Source organism: Aulonocara sp. 'chitande type north' Nkhata Bay, linkage group LG2 (genome assembly GCF_057382095.1).
Source record: "Aulonocara sp. 'chitande type north' Nkhata Bay isolate Kocher_YH1m ecotype deep benthic linkage group LG2, A_spYH_male_GT1.1, whole genome shotgun sequence".
Taxonomy (NCBI): domain Eukaryota; kingdom Metazoa; phylum Chordata; class Actinopteri; order Cichliformes; family Cichlidae; genus Aulonocara; species Aulonocara sp. 'chitande type north' Nkhata Bay.
In genome coordinates, this window is record NC_141345.1 from 20,592,432 (window position 1) to 20,613,583 (window position 21,152).

At 40.6% G+C, this 21,152-nt stretch overlaps 1 protein-coding gene and 1 long non-coding RNA gene across 8 annotated transcripts in view; both read right to left on the reverse strand.

The window, feature by feature from the left end:
• Window positions 1–15,850, reverse strand: part of ablim3 (actin binding LIM protein family, member 3) — a 46,437-nt gene extending 30,587 nt beyond the window's left edge. For 5 of the 7 annotated variants that reach the window (XR_015131255.1, XR_015131254.1, XR_015131253.1 and 2 more), the window contains exons 1-2: window positions 15,356–15,850; window positions 5,880–6,014 (exon numbers count right to left, since the gene is read on the reverse strand). Coding sequence is in view for 2 of the 7 variants with exons in the window: in XM_086308272.1 (XP_086164398.1) it covers window positions 5,880–6,014; window positions 12,071–12,119 (184 nt within the window). In the remaining 5 variants the exon portion in view is untranslated. Of the gene's footprint in view, window positions 1–5,879; window positions 6,028–12,070; window positions 12,120–15,355 lie in introns of those variants that run through there. The other 2 variants (XM_086308272.1, XM_086308277.1) reach the window with 2 other exon arrangements.
• Window positions 15,851–20,552: 4,702 nt separating this feature from the next.
• Window positions 20,553–21,020, reverse strand: LOC147337697 (uncharacterized). The gene is made up of 3 exons (XR_015124915.1): window positions 20,989–21,020; window positions 20,798–20,852; window positions 20,553–20,689 (listed from the first exon to the last, which is right to left on the reverse strand). It is a non-coding gene; the product is annotated as an uncharacterized LOC147337697 (long non-coding RNA).
• Between the last annotated feature and the right edge of the window lie 132 nt (window positions 21,021–21,152).

Sequence of the window (21,152 nt, forward strand, 5' to 3'; positions counted from 1 at the left end):
GCATCTGTCTCCTGCTCTGTTTAGATATTTGCTTCTCTGTGTCTGTGTTCTTTGTTAGTCTGTGAGCTGGCTGCATAGGAAGCAAGCACCTTGATTTATGTTTGAGTTAGCCTTATGCTTGTGACACTGACAGGCTCCCTCTGTTTTTGCTGGAATCTAAGAGTGCCAATTATGCTTTGGGTAAATGTGGTCACTATGTCACTGAACCAGTATGCACTAGTCAGCCCATATAGCAGTAATAGAACACTCCATCGTTACACACTATAGCTGCTGACAAGCGCTACAGGATGCATGTATTCAGGGGCTGTTTAATCATTCTGTGAGCTGGCTTCTGTCTTCAGCGTTTTCCATACTTCTTCTTCTTTTTTTGTCTTGATATTTTCCAGCTGATTGCGTGGCTGCTTTTTCATGCCATAATCAGCTGCGGTATAATGGGTTCAAATGAGATGATTAGTGATCTGTTCCTCCTCTAACTAATGCATGAGAGATGAATTATGGTAATGTGGCATGCAGAAGGTTCATAAGTGTGGGCAAAGATAGAGGGAGAATGAAATGATAAATGATGTGGCTGTATGTCCATATGTGTTTTTACATGCTAAGAGAATGTGGGAGACAGTAACTGAGAGTGTCAGACTTTTTAAGACTGAATGATCAGGAGCTATTCAGTGGGGCATAGTCAGCCCTTTTGAGGAGAAAAGGGGGCTGGATGCAATACAGACAGAAAAGGAGAAGTAGGAAAAACAGGAGGGAGATTTTTTGTCATAGTTTCACAGTGAAGATGAAGGAAATGGTCAAGGTCAATAACCTGCGCACTCATTCTGATTTCTAAAAAGAGAAAAAAAAAGGCCAGGAAAGCGCAAAATCAAATGATGAAACACATCCCGGTCTCAAAGTTCATAACCAGGAGTGATAGATAAAGATATTGGCTGCCGGGCAGTGAATTTTCACTACGGTGTGTTGGCATAATACAGTTTAGCCATTAGCCTCCAAATTGCACACACCGCTTGCCAATGTCATCCTGCCCCGAGATGAGAAATTGATTTCATGCTTGAGTGACTGTCATGAGGAAAAAGAAGAAGATGGAGAAAGCAAAAGAGAGAGAGAGAGAAGAAGAATCAGAAAAAACACATGACAGAGATGGACAGACACGGGAAAAATCCTACCAATGCATTCAGGACATTTTTACACTCTCGAAAAATATACAGAGAACAAACTAAAAGCCAAAGTCAATGCAGACAAAAGGGGAAAGATGGAGTTTGCGAAGTTCAACGGAACATGGAACATGTTTGTGTGTGAGGGGGATTTACACACTGAACAATAAAAGCTTTAGAAAACTGCTGGGTGTGCAGCAGTCCATACGGGAGAGCATATTATGGGCAGGTTTGTGTCAGAGCCTGGCCACACAATAGTCCCCCATTGCCTCATGGGAGCAGGAGAACTGTCTGGAACACGAAGGGAGAGATTTGTCAGATAGGTGTAGGCTAAGATGATGCGATCAGTGACAGCTTTCCATTAGCATCGCGCTGCTACGAGTGTGAAGAAAAGGAAGAAAAGAAAGTGAGAATCAGACTGGCATTATACTAGTGATGATGTAATGTTTAGGCGACACAAACGACCCCCCATCCCCCCTCTTTTTCTCTTTTCTGCTCGGTTTCGGTGCTCTGCCCCCCTTTTTCTCTGGGGCACAGAACAGAGCCTTTCGATTGGTTAATAGGACCATAGAGATGCTGAGAATATCCACCAACCAGGGCCCGGGTGCCCCTTCACATCGTTACCACAGCAACCCCACACAACCACAGTGAGCGTGCACACATGTATACAGTAGACGTGCGTGCTTATAAACACGACTGCATGTGTGCACAATAAGCTTTTTTTGGTTTTTTTTACATGTGTGACAGCTAGATGTAACAACAATCCTCAGAAGAATAGCCTTCTGTGAGTTTATCAACTGTAGAACGTCTGGGAGCTGCACAGCACTGTAGTGCAGAGAATAACAAACCCAACTTACCCACCATTGCTTCACGATTATCTAAAGACTACTCAGTAGAGCAGGGCGATATGACCAAAAATATTTATCACGATATACATTTGAAAATTTGCGACAACGATATAACTGACGATATAATTGACACTAGACAAAATGCTTTACAACTCCACAACTTTATTAGTGCAAAAAAAACCCATCAATGTATTTTCACTTAAACAAGCAGCTGTTTTTTATGTGCATTAAAGTTATATAAAAATGTAACAGTGCAAATGCAAATTCCTTGCTAACATTAACCAAAAGGCATTTCCAGTGGAAATTGGCCGACATATCCTCAGCATAACCATGTATAATATCCACAAAACTTAAAAAGAGGTTCTACACACACAATACCGTAATGTTATGTTGAAGTATCACAGTACATATCACTCCGCGAGGCTCCTGCCTACGACAGCCGTAATGCTCCGACAATCCATCAAGCTGTGCGGCTTCGTAGCTTAGCAAAGTCGTTCTAAAATATTTGACAGATTTTCGAGCGCCGTGTACATAAAATCGTTTTGAGGTCAGTAAACACAACCAGAATTCAAACATAAGGCACACGGGATTATAAGGGGCACTGTCGATTTTCAGAAAAATCAAAGGATTGATTTTAAGTGTGCCGTATTTTCCAAAAAACCACGGTAATAAAGACGGCCCGCTAGCATGCTCTACCAAAAATAGTGCTTTGTTGTGTATCTGACGGACGAAAGCTAAACCAGTTCCACACCACTGAAGTTGCAGCATTTTTAAAAACCAATTCTGGTTCATTTGCTTCATTCAACGATCTGCTTTCGCCTTTCACATTCTCCGTCGCCGTCATGCTTTTTCCGTCATGTGCGTATGAAAACAAATGCACTGCGCATGCGCGTTTTACCCATATTCTATCGCGCTATTTCATTTTCTTATCGTTGCCCAACATTATACCGGTATTACTGTGAACGGTATAATATGGCCCAGCCCTACTACTCAGGACGTTTCCTTATGTAAAAAAGTTGTCGGGGTGTTAAAAAAAAGAAAAAGACAGTTGTCCTGTCTCACAAAAAAAAAAAAAACAGGGAATGAAAAAAAAAAGAAATAATATTTTTTTTGTTTTTTCATTTTTTAAAAATTTGCACTGAATAATGTTTACAGTGGAAGAGTTTGCACAATTCTAATGAGCTTGAAACTCAATTTTTGGTACGACAGCATTTATTCTTTGGCACAGCCTGAACTCTCTGAGCAAAGCTTTCTTGTCATTTGTAGTCTACAGGAATAGTTCTCCAGGCTTCTTGAAGGACATTCCAAAGCTCTTTTTTGGATGTCGGCTGCCTTTAGTTCCATTCTGTGTCAAAATTATCCCACACTGCTTCAAAAATGTTGGGGTCTGAGCTCTGGGGTGACCAATCACTGACTCACAGTACTCCATTGTGTGGTTTTTTTATCCAGGTATGCTTTTACTGCATTGGCAGTGAGTTTGGGATCATTGTCATGCTGAAAATGAAGGCATGAAGGCGAATTTATGGTTCAGCAGGGGTAGTGTATTCATATTCCGCTGGTAGTCCTGGGATAACCCGTGCACCTGCAGAGAGCTCTGTTATCAGATGTATGCAGTGTACAAAGTATGTGGTACAACCAGTCTGTGGACAACTCTTACTTGTGCTATTGTTGGTGCGTCAGCCAGCCGTGGAGAAGAGCAAAGCTATAACATTCAAAGAGCTGATGGGAAACTAGTGTTAAAAACAATAAAAGGTGTCCACTACTGTCTGTGCTTTTTTTTGTGTATTTTTTTTATCTTTTTTCTGAAGTTCTTCCATTCCTGGTGAGCTCCTCCACCATACCTGTCAACCAATCAGCATTTGGCTAACTCCATGTCACTGGATGCAGTGACTGGATGCAGTTAGGATTTTGGAGGACTACAAAGGAGCATGTCTGCGATGGGTAAAAACCCCCCTCGACAGACAAATTTGCAGGACCCTAAATCACGCTTTAACAGTCGTACACTTTCACAATGTTGTTGCGTGGTGGATGAAAATCTGACCAGATGCATCTATTAGCTCATTTGTTTGCTGTTTCTTAAGGACATGACTTTCAGAAACAGTTCATTTGATTCTTTTTAAGCTCTGTCACTTCTTCTTTTTTTGTCCTTCAATTGTGCAGTTTCTTCATTTTTTTTTACAGACATGCTGCACAGGATGCTGAGATTTGCCAAGCTTTCAGCTAATAGCTCTTTTTGTTCTCGTTTTGTTGGTGCACACATAAAGTTTTGTGCTTGTCAAACTGCTTTATTTTTGGCACTTTTCAAATATTCATATAAAGAAATGGGAAAAATTATGTGTTTTTGCAACAGACTGATGCTAGCAAAGTGCCTAAAGATACAAAAAAATGCTTCTTCGTTAAGCTGTTATGCGTAATGCAACACTGGTTCATCCCTCGCTATTTTTGCGCTTGAATAATTTGTACTTCATAATTAAAGGGCTTTATAAAAAAAATATTCCTTTTAAAATGGTCAGGTATAATAACTGAACAGAGAATGATTGAAAAAGTAGCCAATGTCCACAGAATTTTTTTTTAAAGACCCTTACAAATCCTTTACAAACTAGTGATTAAAACCACTTTAAAAATGTACAAGAAAGCTTGGCTGCTTGGAAGGAAAATATAAAGAAATGAGGCGTGGCTCAAGACTCTTTTAGCACACTGTCGATTGATTTGGGTGTATATAATATAATATAATATAATATAATATAATATAATAAATGTTTGCTCCAAATCCCTTGTAGAGCATTAAACGATAATAAACCATTCCTCTAAGCAACTCGTGCTACCAATGCAAACATATTACAGAAAAGATGTGGCAAAGCGATTCCTTTTTCATTTGTCCTGTAACAGTTTTGGTCTCAAATGTTACAAAGAACCGATAAGTAACCCACAACTTACTGACTGTCTTTGTTTTAGTGTGGAACTATTAACATAATTCTGAGAGCGCTTGCTCAAGGCTGTACAGCAGTGTGACAAACAGCATTCCTCGTTTCTTTCATTTCCAGTTTTCATTTTACACATGCACAGACACGTGCTTATCACGAGCCCCTTTCAGACTTGCCCTTCACTCTGCAAATGTTGCCAATTGTACATGTCAGTTTTGCATTTGAAATGAACTATGAGTCAGTCTGATTTTTGCTGAGCCACATAAAAATACAAATCCCATTCATCAGACTGTCAACCTCCTAAATTTCCCTCAACTTGAATGTCAGTTGGTCACAGTGTGAATACATTTTGCCTCCAAAGTCTACAGCATAACCAGTGTACATTTTACCTGGGTGTGTAGCTCTCAAAATGTCAATTAACCCTGCAGTAAAACATGTTATAGAGCATGCTGCCATGTAAATGTGCTTTACACAATAGACAAACACAAATTACAAAAGTGAAAGGCATTCCACACAACTCCTACACTAAGAGGGTGTGTGACTATGTCACCATTGTTTCTATTGGAGGTCACCGGTGCTCTTCCACTGCAAAGCTAAATCAGTCTCATTAATCCACAGCATACAATCTCTTTTAAGTTGCCAGCAAATTAACAGGCTACCTTAGCAGGAGCCTGAGTCGCCTGCAAAGCACCTCTGATCCATTCCAATCCCCACCGTTTACTAATAGTAGCACTCAGCATGTACGCTAGAAGACGGATGAAAAAGTGCATGGGCAGTATCTGCAAGCGTGCATGTGGGTGTGTGCTCAGCAGACGAAGACGTGACCAAGATAGATGTCTTGTTTCTGGCCTACCACTGGAATTCCCAGTTCTTTCTAACCATGGCCACCCAGGCTTGGGAACTGTGCAAGGCAGCTCCAGTTTGTGTGATTTTTATATAACTGATTCATTTCTTACCGGTGCAGGTGAAACACTTGACATGAAAGTGGGTCTCTTGTACTCGTACCACTTCGCCTTTGCAAACTTCCCGACATCGCTGGCACCGGATTGGCCCAGAGCTCCGCTGACCGCCTGTTGAGTCTTGGCGATAAGCTGATGAAGGCATAAAAAGAACATTTACTGAACTCAGCTATGGTCCGCTAACACACACATTAAAACAACCTCTGACAAAGTTCTAAGCTTCACAGGCCTTTTATATGTAACTGATGCTAGCTTTTAAAGACACCAAGTTATAGTTACTTGTATCTATATATATATCTATATCTATCTATATACATGGGTGTGTGTGTGTGTGCATTAACCTGCATGGACATGTTGCCGTCGTTCCTGCCATTTTTTTAATACTATTTCTTGATTTTTTTAATTCTTGCCCTCTTAAACTAAATTTAATCAACTTCTCCCTGGGATTAATAAAGTATTCTGATTTTAATATGCAGTATAAACGGAGTCTGGTATGAGTTCAAGCAGGCCAGGGAATCAAGCTCAGCTGCAATCGCAGCAGATGATCTTTTCTCAAAATTACATACTAATGTAGTTTGATATTGCCATTGTCAGTCACACAAATGTGATTCAGAGAAACTATACAGTATACACACTATCTTCTTGGGGCGATCGTGGCTCAAGAGTTGGGCGTTCGTCTTGTAATCGGAAGGTTGCCGGTTCGAGCCCCGGCTTGGACAGTCTTGGTCGTGGTGGTCAGAGGGCCCGGTGGCGCCAGTGTCCAGCAGCCTCGCCTCTGTCAGTGCGCCCCAGGGCGGCTGTGGCCACACTGTGGCTTGCCATCACCAGTGTGTGTGTGTGTGAATGGGTGGATGATTGTGTATAGTGTAAAGCGCTTTGGGGTCCTTAGGACCAAGTAAAGCACTATACAGACCATTTCTTTAAACAGCATGATAATACTTCTGTTAATGGGTGAAAGACATTTTCAAGTGTTATCTGAGGAGAGAGTACATTACAGACTCCACTGTGTGCAGTTCAAACAATAAGATCAGTGTGTAGCTCTGTCAACACTTGCTCTGAAGCTGTGAGGTCTGACACCTATGTAAGCTTGGTAAGCTCCAGGCTTTCTCTCTCACTGTCTCTATTTTTCACACAGTTATACAGGATGACACACACAAACATATACACACACACATATAGATACGCACACACACACTGCTGTGTCAGTAGAGAAAGCGAGATGGATCCCCTTACCTCATTATACCTTACATGTCAGACTCCTGCAAGCCCAATAGCTATTTCACACAGTCAGGAAAGCACGTTCACACAGAAAGCCTTAAGAGTATCGGAATAAATGCAAACACAAGGAAAAAAGGTAGAAATATTCTATTAACTGAATCTAAATCTCTTGGGCTATTAAGGGCTCTTTAAAGATCCATCTTCTCCTCTGGGTTGTAAACACACTTGAATCCACAGGCAAAGAAATGGACAATGGACAACCAGTCATTCAATATATATATATATATATATATATATATATATATATATATATATATATATATATATATTTTTTTTTTTTATATATATTTATTTATATACATATATATAATATATATATATATAATGGCAAAAGAGCTGGGATTTATCACTTATTTATCTCTATCTTTCAAAGCAGTATGAGAGGTCATACTCTCTGTGGAAGGGGTGTAATGGCTGGGTAACCAGCTGGCCTTGACTACCTGAATAGCTAAGTGAAGGATTGCGCTGCTAAAGTCAAAGCAGCAGCAGCATATGGGCTGCCATGACAGTGCTACCGATTCCATTTCACCGAGTGAATCCCAAAGGGCTGGCATCACTTAAACAGTCTAAGGGCCTTGCACATCTCAGAGTCTGAGCGCTCCTTGCGTGCCTCGAAGTTGACAACAGGATATTCACTGTGCACGTGAACACGAGGACGTGCATGTATGCATAACTGTAGCTGTGTATTTTCTCACTCTGGACAGGGTTGTGGGCACTGGAAATATGCAAGCATATTTTTCCCACTCCCCACCTCCCACACTGGAGCCTCTGTAAATCCATAACTTTCCTCACAATGTTGGCAGCACTAACCTGACTGATAAGTGCAAAGGCGATGGTTCAAACAATAGCACTTCCGTAAAACTATCTCTTTTTTGTCTTTTTAGTTTTTTTTATTAATGTAAAAAACAACTATTCATTAACGCTGTTCCCAGCAGGTGGACATGAGAGATGATGGGAGCTAACGGCAGAACATGTAAGCCTGTGCCAACACCTGTAAAAGACAGAGTATTTACTTACAGGTCTGACCTTCTTAATCTGGGCCAGAACAAACCTCTGGCACACAAGACAGGTAGGTAACATTGTACAAAAATTAACAATGTAGCTCAAATCTGACCGTGGTAAGGAATGGCAGTTATCAACAGGTACTTAAATTATAGGCAGGGGTGAGGTAAATGGCAAGAATTTTTTTCAAACACTCAACAAGTCTGTTTTAATGATCTAGGTGCTTGTTTAACCTCTTGAATGTCTGTGACAGAAAGAGAAAGACAGCCGAGGATCCAGGTCCAAAAGAAGCTCAGGAGCCGAAGCATTATGTAACTCTATCTAATTGTGTCAACACACTCACTCTCATTAACTGCAGCAAAGCTCTCCAAGTCCAAGCCCCTTATAGGCACCTCTCTAACAATCCTCCTTCCTCTCCCCTAGTGAGGTGTTGAGTCGTTCTTCTAAATTATGGCCACCAGACTACCAATTTAATCCACTGACTCCAAATCATTTGAGAGTAGCCTGGAAGAATACAGCCTTTGGTAACAGGTGATAACAACAGGGCTTTGGTCAGAGAGGCAGACAACATCCCCAGGGACTGAGAGGTTGCTGCTATTTCTACCCCTGACCTGACAGCCCCAGGGAAAGACATGCTGTGGGTTCAGTCATGAGGGATGCTGGGTAGCAATGAGAAAAAGAATAGGACATTCTAAGCGAGCCAATACAAAGACCTTTAGGAATTAAGATGAATTATTAAAAGGAAAAGAACTGCTTTGCAATCTGCGATTAGTTTCCAAAGCTTTTTCTTTGGTTTTCAAAAACTTAAATTTCATTGTTGAATTCTAACAAATTGAAATTGATCTCTACTGAACAAAGACCACAGGCACAAGACTTAAATCAAGGTGAATTCATTACAGAGGGAAACTTATTTGGTAGTCATCTTAAAATTGTAATTTTTATTGTTTAAAATCCATAGCATAGGAACTGCAGTTTGAGAAGTTTGCAAAAAGACTTGACTGACAGTCATTTTGATGCAAAACCATCAACTTGTAGTTTAGCAACAGAGCTGTAGTGTCTGGTAAGGTAGCAGATAATCTATCACAAGCTGTGAGAATCTCATCCATAATTTTTCAGCAGGCATCTTCCTGGACAATTAGACAGCTGGTAGCAAAACATCAATGCCTAATGTCGTTCATGTATCTGGGCGACAACTCAAGCCCTTTAGAGAAAGCTGCTGATGAATTTTTCAAATTCTGTTTTTTGCCGTTTTCTGATCCAGACACTAAATCCTCTTATAAAACTCTAAAGTGCCATGAAATCCAAGCGGCAACCAGCAATGCCAAAAGTTGGAGCCACTTGAGAAGTACGGCAGCTAGATGCTGGCTCTAAAAGACTCACTTTGTTAAAATGACTGGGAAAAACCCCAACTTCTCTGTGAATTATATTAGCTTTTGTTTTCTACAAGCCTGAAGTCACATGTGTGTCTTGGTGGCAAATTTTAAAAAGCATTACAGTATTTGATCAAGAACAAAATACTCAGCCTAGGTCCAGCTATTGTTACTGTCTATACAGGCTGGAGAGTAAAACCACAAGCATAGATATTGAAAAAATGTTATTGATACCAGTGTTATTATCAGTTCTGCTCATGGGTCTCATTCTTTATCGATTCCCTTAACGACACAACCAGGAAAAGAGTAGGCCTACAGAGGTTTTCATTGTCCAAGTATGAAAACAGTGTAAAAACAGAGTACAAATAAGGACTGCAGATGACTCAAGTGTACAAACATTTGACTGCCATGAGCTCCATGTTATTCTTTTGCAATGCGAAACAATCGGAAAAAAAGATCCCAGAACTGATGTAGTTAGGATACTGACGTACTGAAGGGTTGTTTTTTTTAAACTGTTTACTGAAATATTTTCCAGTTATAGTTATATAATGGACATGGACATAATGTGTAGACTCGTAGCTTTCATTTTAGTGTATCCACAATTAAATTGGATGAAGAGTTTACAAGTTTCAGCTCTTTAACATGGGCCAGATTTGGGTAATTCCTTCATTATGTCATTATCAATTAGGCAGATAAAAGGTCTGGAGTTGACTTAAGGTGCAGTGCTTGATTTGGAAGATTTTGCTGTAAACAGACAACATGCAGTCATGCAAGTGAAACAAGCCGTCCTAAAGCTGCGAAAACAGAAAAAGCCCATATGAGAAATTGCTGCAATATTAGGAGTTGTGAAATCTAAAGTTTGGTACATCCTGAGAAAGAAAGACAGCACTGCTGAACTCAACAATGCAAAAAGACCTGGACGTCCACAGAAGACAACAGTGGATGATCGCAGAATCATTTCCATGGTGATGAGAAACCCCTTCATAACAGCCAACCAAGTGACCAACAACACTCTCCAGGAGGAGAGGTCAAATCAAAATCAAATCAAATCACTTTTATTGTCACATCACATGTGCAGGTACATTGGTACAGCACATGTGAGTGAAATTCTTGTGTGCGAGCTTCACAAGCAACAGAGTTGTGCAAAATACAATAATGTAAACAAGCAAAATACAAGAATGGCTACATCTGAAACTAATAAATATATGTACAATATATAATAGTATATGCATTTCTGGATGTGTATACTAAATATTTTTCTACGCGTGTGTGTGTGTGTGTGTGTGTGTGTGTGTGTGTGTGTGTGTGTGTGTGTGTGTGTGTGTACACATATTTTACAAATTAAGAGAGGTATATCGATATCCAAGTCCGCCATAAATTCAAGACTGCAAGAAAGTAAATACAGGAGGGGTTCACTGCAAGATGCAAGCCACTCATAAGCCTCAAGGATAGAAAAGCTAGATGGACGTTGCTAAAAAAGCATATAAAAAAGCCAGCACAATTCTAGAAATAACATTCTTTGGACCAGACCAAGACCAACCTCTACCAGAATGATGACAAGAAAAAAGCATGGAAAAGACATGGAACAGCTCCTGATCCAAAGCATATCATATTATCTCTAAAACATGGTGATGGCAGTGCCATGGCTTGGGTGTACATGGCTGCCAATGGCACTGGGACACTAGTGTTTATTGATGATGTGACACAGGACAGAAGCAGTCAAAAGAATTCTGAGGTATTCAGAGACATCTTCTTAAATCCAGCTAAATGCAGTCAAATTGATTGGGCGACGTCTCATAATACAGATGAACAATGATCCAAACCATAGAGCCAAAGCTGTTTATTAAAGCAAAGAAGTGGAATTTTCCTGAATTGCCAAGTCAGCCATGCATTTCACTTGTTGAAGACCAAACTTTGGACAAAAAGGCCCATAAACAAAGATTTGAAGAATGTCTTGGTTTCTCTAATGTTCAAAGATTACACAGTAATGTATAGCAAGGAAACATCTGTCAGATGATCAAAAAAGTTTATCTGATAATAATCTTAACAGTTAATCAACTTGTGAGTGCAACACCACATAAATCATAAGCAATGCTTTTGTAATTCTGATATATAATTTCACAACAAAGCAACATCATATCTTCCGTGTCTGTGATCTAAAGAGGCCAGTGGTCATGTTTTTCCATGCCTTCCCCCTTCCCCTGTCTTTATATCCCCTTTGGGTAGAAGCATTTATCAGAGCAATGGTAGTGTCCAATTGTATCACAAACATCCTGCTGCTCCACAGAGTGAGAAGGGTCAGGTCGCTACTGACAATCTGAATAATCACTCAGTCCTACCAGAAGGCAAGGTCGTGGAGACGGCATCCTTGAGGACAGAACAGCGGTCTGGCTCAAAAGAGTCTACTGATTAAACTGTCCAATGAAATGAACAGAGCACTTACAGTTTAAGATAAAACAAATGCTAAATGTTATTATTATGATTTGAAAGTGGCTTTTAATACTGTAAAGAAAGAAATGAAAAAGAAAAAAACCTCACCTATAAGCAGCAACAATGGCCTCCGCTGCAAATTAACAACAAAAAACATGTGCTCGATTTTAATGTCGGCCTGTAAGAAAAACACACCAGTTGTATGTGATTACTGCATATGAATATTCATCAGTCTATACCAGCATCTGTGTTTGCATCTGTGCATCTTTGTTCTCTGTGTTATTATAATAAGGCATTTTGTATCGAGAGGGAAAATAGCATTTGGCTCTGGTTTGGACTGTTCACCACATGACACGGCTCTTCTCCTCCTTCACTAGCCCTGCTCCAGTAGATGCTACCCATAAAACCAGGAAAACAATGAACAGTAAATAAAACAGCAAAATAAACAAAAAATATTAATTAATGTAGTAATAAATCAATTAATTATCCTAATTAACATAATTATTAATTACCTTAGTGTTCCTGGGCCCAATAAGGATAGCATCTGGCAGCAGGTCATTTATGCAATAAGCAACTTGTTATATAACTAAAGGTAAAATTTAGCTAAAGCTAACGCAAATCAAATTGTGTTTAAAGCAGATTTTTTTTCTCAGATTTTCTTGATCTAATCAGATCTGTTTGCTTGATTCTGCACTTTAGGATGCACATCTCAAGCAAATCCCTGAAAGATGAAGTTCCAGCAGACATCTATATCACTCTCCTCTTAATTTATTATGCTAGCATTTTCCAACAAGCATTCGTTAGACAGTACAGCTGATGCTCATTAGGCAGGTATTTGGTGTTTTAGCACTACAGGTCCACCTTTGACCTCATGGTGGCACAAGCTAGTCATTAGAATATAATGTATGGGAACATGAATATTTGCATCAAATTTCATTTCCACGTGACTAGAAGAGCAGCAACATCATTATCAGATATTGGCCTGACACTAGCTGAAATAGCTGGAAGGAGCATCTGTAAGTACGGGCTGGCTTCTGCAGTCATTTCCATTCTTTGTTATTCTGAGTTACCTAAATCATGTGGCAGCACTGCACTGACAAACCAGTACATGACCGTAGGAGGAAAGCCAGCAGAGCACGTAGGAGCTAGCAATAATGTTTCGGCAGTTTAGAGAGGTTCAGGTTTCATTCCAACAAGTCTCTTTGGTTTTTGTTTGTGACTTTGCTGTATTTTCAAAGCATTTGCACAAGACTAAATAATAAATCCAAATGGTCAACATATTGGAAACTGCTGCTGTAACATTTAAACCATATGTGTTATTTTTCATGAGACACAATACAACTTTTTTTTAAGTTAAGACAGCCAAAGAGGAAACATTTTTACAGTCCCCATATGCTGCACTATGCAGCTACAGTCTTCTGAATGCACTTTGTTGAATAGCCTTAGAATTTTTCTCTATATAAAGACAGAGAGCAAGGAGGAGACGTGTCAGAGCTGCCTGTGATGTATTGCTCTGCAGATCCCCTCAGGTCCTTGAGCTCGATGATCAGTATATTGATCAACATGTGTTTTATCACTCCCTGAAACACACTAACTGTCTGGAGCCAATTCTGCAAAAACAACTCAGAATCTGTCATCATAGCTACCCACATACTTTCTCTATATCTAATTATTGAAAAATAAGGCTCCTTCTGCAAGAAATGTACCTCCCGTGCCCAGGGTACTGCACCGTCTGTCAGCCACATGGAAAATAAGACCAGACCAGACCAGACACACTCACGCACGTACAAAAAACTGGTGACCATGACAGACAGAAGGACCAGAAGATGAAGACAGACTATCAGAGCTGTGTGTAATTACTCTATGTGCGTTGATAACACCCAGTGCAGCGGAACAACTGCACACAGCACAGCCTAACAGGCCCGTTCATGTCTAAACCTTAAAAGTGTTGAAAGCAGAAGGAAACACGTTTGACTGACTGAAGGAGAGGAGAGAAGAGGACATGTTCGTGTTTGCTTTGTTTCGATGCCTAAAGCCAGAGTAGAGACACATGTCACACCACCATCTGCCTGCTGTGTCATCGCTAACACACACAAACACACACACAAACAAACACTTTTAAATTCTGACACATCAAACACCACATGTTGACATGTTGTTTCTGCGCGTGTTTGTGTGTAAACCTGTAGGAGCTCACGCTATTAACTCACGGGAGCTTTTGGACAGCTCTTCACATGTTGGCCGCGTGTGCTCCTCCCCCTCCTTCTGTGTCAGCTGAGAAAAGCATTCTGAAGCTTAACAAAGGAATTATAGTCATTTACTCAGACCACAAGAAGCTGCCACATCACTCCTGGCACGAATGGCAAAGACACCGGGCTGTCAGGCAAGACTCTGTGCCACAGAGTTAAGAGCACTGGATGAATAATGTAGTGCCACACAATGACAGGCAGTAATACCAGAGGGTGGACAGGAAGCGCCTGACACCATCAGTTCACGGAGCACCTGGTGCACATCAACTTCAAGAGGCCTTACTGACAGCTAAGGGGCGGGGGTGGAGTGGAGTGGGGTGGGGTGGGGTGGTGGTGGAATTTTCTTTTAAAGTTAACCTTGAGATCCACATGCGGTCTGACTTGTAAACAAAACAAATACACATTACCCTACAAGCCCTACGGGGAAAGCCCTGATTCAGCTGACAGAGGATCAGGGTCAGAGTCAGGTGATACAAGGTCAGCTTAGCATCATGGCTGTCCCAGAGCCATTCTGAGGTAAATATGACAGGAGCCCCCAAGGCTGACAGATGCACAACTAAAGTCCCAAACGCTCAGCTTAGGAACTTTCAACCAAAGGCCTTACTGATCCTGTGAGGAATGTGTCAGTAAGGAGCAGGTGGATTTTTAAAAAGAAGAAGAAGCAACAGCTGGAGGCTTGGGTGTTCCCTCAAGAGTGATGGGAAGGAGGATGAGGAGGGAGAGAAGAAGATGAAAGACAGGAAGTGAAAGAAGTGAGTGGATGAAGAATTTCAAAAATGCTCCTCATTGGATGAACTCAGGGCAAATGCCACTCTGACCTCGAGATATACTTAGCTCTAATCTCTAAACCTGCTCCAAGTCTATTATAAGGACTTGGCACCCACAGTCACACTGGTGTGTGTGTGTGTTTGTATGTTTTTGTGTTTTGTTTTGTTTTTCCTTAATGCAAAAATGCCAATTTCCTATTTTTATTACATTAAATTGCAAGTCATCCTTATTTTAAAATGTTTATTATTTATAATAAATAATTGAGCAAACGTGACATAGTCTAGACTACTATTGTTCTATGGCACTTCTCTCGGCTCTCACCTACATAAATCGTCCCTGCGCTTCAAGTGGAGAGGTGGAGCGCACATTCACTTACCACTGGAACTCATGATGCCCAATATCGGTTGTTATCCAAAACAAAGCGGCTTCGTCAGAAAATAATCCCATAAAGCACGAGGAATTCCTCAGTTTCGGCAGTTTTACTCCTTCGCAATTTTGAAATAATATTATTGATAATAATAAAATTAATAATAATAATCCTCTAAACGCAAATGATGCTTCTCACTCCCAGCAGCACTGCTTCCAGTCAATTTCTCAGAAGAAGAAGGTGGGCATAGAGGGGTATAAAAATATAAGAAAAAAGAAACAGAAGGTAGGATAATACCCGTACTCAGCTACAACATCCAAATAAAACTCCCTCTCTTGCTGTGTGAACGTCGGCTGCCTTTATTATTATTATTTTCTTTCTTCTTCTTCTTTTTTCTTTTTTCCCCAAAGACGCCAGTGACAACACACAATGCTGCTCACACGGATTCCACCTTCACATTTTCGCTGCCGGCTGATCCCAGCTCCGCCGCGCTCCCCTGGCGTGTCATCGTGCGCCTTTCACGCGCTGTAAACACAGCCTCCCTATATATTTTTCCGTTTGAGGTTTTCAAAATAAAGCAAACACGTTTGCGTGTTAGCATGTGAACGTTGCGTGAAAAGAAAGGAAAAACAAGGATTTTGGTATATCTGAAATTAAAATATTAGCCTACAAAAGACATGCATGCACCTCGAATATCATTGATAAACGCTGACAACTTCAACCTAAATCGATGTTTCAGCGATAACAGTCTTTGATCATATATATTTTTATAATAAGCTAACACTAAGTTATTATTTAATTTAGATTTTGATTTGAAATATCTATTTAAGTGGTAGCTAATTCAATGCACCATTAAAGCAAAACCTGCATTAAACCAGAACCTGGCTACAAAACATTCCCATTCCCAACTGTACGTTATTACTGTGTCTTCAATGTATTAAGTACGTGACTTGAACTAAAATGTTAAGCCCACATAAAAAAGAAGTTATACTTTTGTAATTGTAACGTAACTTTTTCCCACAAGCTCAGTCCTTTCTCGAATAATATTAGACTTTAGGCTGAATATCATAACTACATTCATATATATATATATATATATAACATTTACATATATATATGAAAGTGTCACTGACGATTTCTGAAAGCTCAAGCTTTATGGTTACTCAAAACTGATTTTTTATGAAAGTAAAGTCATTTCCGGTACTGCTCCGGGTTTCTGAGCCCAACTTGACTGCGCTCTTTTTTCTATCCTAGGTTAACGACGTCACTCTGGGCTGCTGTGAGCGCTTTGGGGATACTATACCCTACATCACTCTGCAATAAGTGATACGTGTTCACGAGTCCTTCCTTTTAAGTCGATTTCCAAAGCAAAGGAAGACTGACAGAAAGATGAGAATTTTAGATTCATTTGCAAAGCCATCTTGAATTGAAACTGGGCCGGAACACATTTGTCACTTTTCAAGAGATGCATGTAATATTTAAAACAAAATTATTTAGAGAAGGTCGAGAGCGTTCATAAAACCACTTTGTTGTTTTAGCAGTGCTGGGCTGGGCTTGTTGCTAAAACTGATATGACACCGCCCTCTTCTGGAAAATCGACGTAAGCAAATAAATTAATTGGATTATTTACGGTGAACCTGCTGCTGAGGCCATGTTAATTTAGAAACTGTGGAGGGATTTGTTTCCACGGTTTTCACCTGTTAATATGTATTGAAACATCTCATGAATTCACCTGTTTTCAACCTCACAGCAATTGCCTTGAAAGGCATTAGCTAGTTCTGCCACGAGATTAAAAGCTGCCCTGCCTTTATGGCTCAGTGATATTTCTTCACCAGGTCCGCTGGCATCAACGTGGAAAGATTTCAATCTTAGAGCTCGCGTGAAACACCCATCCGCTGTTTCCCATGGTATGAGCCAGTAGCCATAAGGAAACAATTGAAGTTCGCTAAAAGGCCAATTTAAGGGATTAACTATTACATAAATAACAAGTGGTTTATTAAACTTGAAGATAAAACGCTGTGATAAAGAAAACTCGATATTTATTTCGGTTAGGGAGACAGAAGATAAAATATCTGCTGTCAGATTTCTAAAGGTATGGAATGGGATGTTAAACACAAGGCCTGGGAGCAAGAATCGGCCTTGCACAGAGTCAATCCTGCCCAATGGATATCTTCGAAAACAGGCGAGGAGAGCATAAATTTTGCACTTTTAAATGTATTTTAATAAGTTTTACAGCTTTTCCTGCAGATAAAGAAATCCCCATTCATACTACGCCAGATAAACAATGAAATAATTAAAAAACAATTCCTGTTTTTTCACTGTGAGTTATAGAAATGTCTTTTGTGTGCGTGTGTGTGTTCATTTTGTTTTTACAGTTTTCTATTTTGCAATTAATTTTAACAAAAACGAAACATTAATGATACTGATACTTTGTGACAACCATCCCGATAGTGGGATAATTTCTCACATGGTGTAGGGTTGTTTGTCCCTGTAGTTATCACTATAACTTACATAATTTAAAAACTTTGTTTTCAGAAAAAATTAAAAGTCGATATTTTTTGGGATCTTCATGTCATTTTGCTAGGATTCATCTAGCACCCCTGTGCCTCAGAGTCATGACTCTGTATACCCCTGGACTTCCAGCAGTACAATCTTTGCAAGACCAGTTGTGGAAGACAATACACTGAAGGAGAGAAGGACAACCACTGCCCAAGATAAAACCTGTAGTGATCCCATATGTGTCAGGAGTATCGGAGCAGTTGAGACGCATTTTTTCTAAACATCAGGTCTCTGTGGCTTTTAAACCCCAAAACACGCTGCGCCAAAAATTGGTCCACCCCAAGGATCGGATCCCCCGACACAAACAGAGTAACATAGTGTACGCTGTTAAGTGCCAGGAGGATTGCCAGGATTTATACATCGGGGAAACCAAACAACCTCTGGCGAAGTGGATGGCACAACACAGAAGAGCTACCTCGTCAGGCCAGGACTCTGCAGTCTATTTACATCTACAGGCCAGTGGACACTCTTTCAATGATGAGGATGTACACATCCTGACAGGGAGGAACGCTGGTTTGAGCGTGGAGGCAAGGAGGCCATTTACGTGAAAAGGGAAAGACCGTCTCTGAATCGAGGAGGGGGCCTAAGGGTACATCTTTCGCCATCTTACAATGCTGTGATTGCAGCCATTCCCCAACTCTCTGTGAATGGTACTCATGGCCATTGATCAGTGGTCTTTGGTCAGTGGTTGTTGATCAATGGTCATGAGAATTTGCATAATTATGATTAAGGAACTGACCTCCCAGCCCATTGTTCCTTCACTGGGCTGGTTTCAGTCATTATGCAAATGTACTGTTTATAAGATTTGGGGAAACATCAAGACGTTACTACAACAGCGTTTCCTTATCATGTAGAAAAAGTGGAGAAACATCTCATGGATTCAATATTTTATTTCTTCTCAATGACAGAAAGGGCACTTTCACTGATCTGGCTGTACACGCGGGTGGCCCAGGATGTAAAATGAGTTCTACACCCCTCATTTAAAACACTTGCAAAGTTAAGTTGCAACTGATTAATCACAGTGCATTTAATCTTGATGAACTCCTAATACTTTTAGTATTTGGTACAGATTGTAAGGTGGTGAACTCATTGCTCTGTCAGCTTATGTGCTGTGAAATGTGTCTGTGTGTGTGTGTGTGTGTGTGTGTGTGTGTGTGTGTGTGTGTGTGTGTGTGTGTGCTGTTTTTATTAACCTTGTCCCTGTGTCCTGAGGAAGCCCTGGTTCTGGAGCCCTTAGGAAGCTGGACAATGGCGGGATGTAAAAGGCGCCTGGCTTTCTTGCTCTCTCTGTGCTGCACAGTCTCACCTCTTCTGGTTTTGGAGCTCACCGATTTTACAAGATGTTCTTTCTTTACAAGATGATCTTATTTTCGCCTCACAGTTTTATCGTTGCCTCTTAGTTTCATCTGGGAGCTTTGTAAAAACGTAGCATAAATCTCACTGACATATTTATTTGGAAACCATTTCACTGTCCATTCAGTTCAAACCATTACCTTATTCTGCATGTCTTAGTTTATTAATAGTATCACACAGTATGTTTACAGCCGTCTGTGCTGGACTAACTTGGGTTAGTACTGACTGTGACGTCTGTTAATAGGATGTACTGACGTGAAGCATCCTTATCTTCATTACTGTGTAAATGTGACAATATATAACTGGATGGTGTGCAGGACGGACTTGTGCTAGCTGCTGATCATGCTCCTGTGTCAATCCAGTATTGTACTTTTGTTCTCCAAACTGATGGGGCAGAAAAACAGGAAACTGACTTTCCTGTGCACTGAAGGCAGCGGGGCAGGAGGCCGCTGGGTCAACACAGTGCGGTCGGTATATGTAAAGGCGCCAGTGCCCTCCATAACTGCCAGTAAAGCCAAACATCCACTGCTGACATCACTCTGTTCTTTCAAATGGAAACTGTTTCTTTAAGTATGCCAAGCAGTGGAAAACAACCACAGTCAGCACAAATAACACATGACAAACACATCATTTAGTTGCACTACTAATGTGTTGCAAAACTGTTTGTGTGTGTGTGTGTGTGTGTGTGTGTGTGTGTGTGTGCGTGCGTGGTTGTGTTGTTTTTGGCCTTATCATTCATTTGTTTATCAGTTGGATATAATGTGTCTTTTGTTTGTCATTCGCACCGTGGCCATGTGTCCACTATCAGTAGCACTGATCAGCAGTGTGCTGCATTCTTCACTAAATCTCACAATCCTTGCCCTTTGTCCACTCACATGGCAAGGGGAAAGTGCACATACCCACTCCGTGTTTTACTATTCATCCTGCAACGCTGTGCTTGCTTGTTTCTACTTATTCCTGGCTATTTGTAATTTGCTGATATTTATTGCTTTCACCCCCTCCCCTCCAACACTCTCAGACTATTGGAAGCAGAGCAAAATAAATGGTCTGTGTCCTCCAGCCTTGCATAGCCAGTTGCACGATCACATGAGCACCACAGGGACGATGTTGTGTGTTCAGGGTGACTTAGTGGTGGTGTACTTGGGGCTACACAATCAGTTCCAGAGTTTATATTTAACTAAGCACGCAAAAGAAACAGGAAAAAAAAAATGGCAGACCAAAGCACTGCCGGCTTGGCGTTTATTATCACTGCACACACAGATATGCATAACAGAGATACATAGCCCAGAAAGAGAATGACAAGAGGTCACTGCTGTGCCTTTTTGTTTTGTTTTGTTTTTGTAGTGTCATGCAGCACGCCAGGATAAATATTTCACACTTCCAGGCATCACTCTGGACATTTCCCACATTCAGTGGACTTGTTGAGCAGGCCTGTGAAAAAAACAGGAGCTTTGTAATGAAGATGAGTGATTTGTCAGGTATGTGCTGAACAATACAAAGAGAGAAAAAAAAAAAACCCAAAACAAAGCAGGTGATTACTCAGTCATCTAAACGTCTGACATCATTAGTGGTGCAGCAAGACAAGCTGGTGAGACTGGTGTTGTAGAATGGGAAGAGAGAAAGTATTTATTATTGTGCATCTGGTACTCTAACTACGAAGAATGTTGTAATCGTGCAACAGGTTTGAATAGTTTTGGGAAGATAGATTGAGGATATATTTATAACCTGACCTCTTTTCGGTTTAGTCCTCTGTGGGATCCTGTTTCCAGATTCTGACAGAAAGAGGAAGTTTTTTTATGCATGAGGGTGAGAGAGGGGAAGAAACAGAGAGAGAGAGAGAAAAGAAGGCCCTACGACTGCCCCAAAGTAAATGTAGGAGGAGTTACAGGGGAAA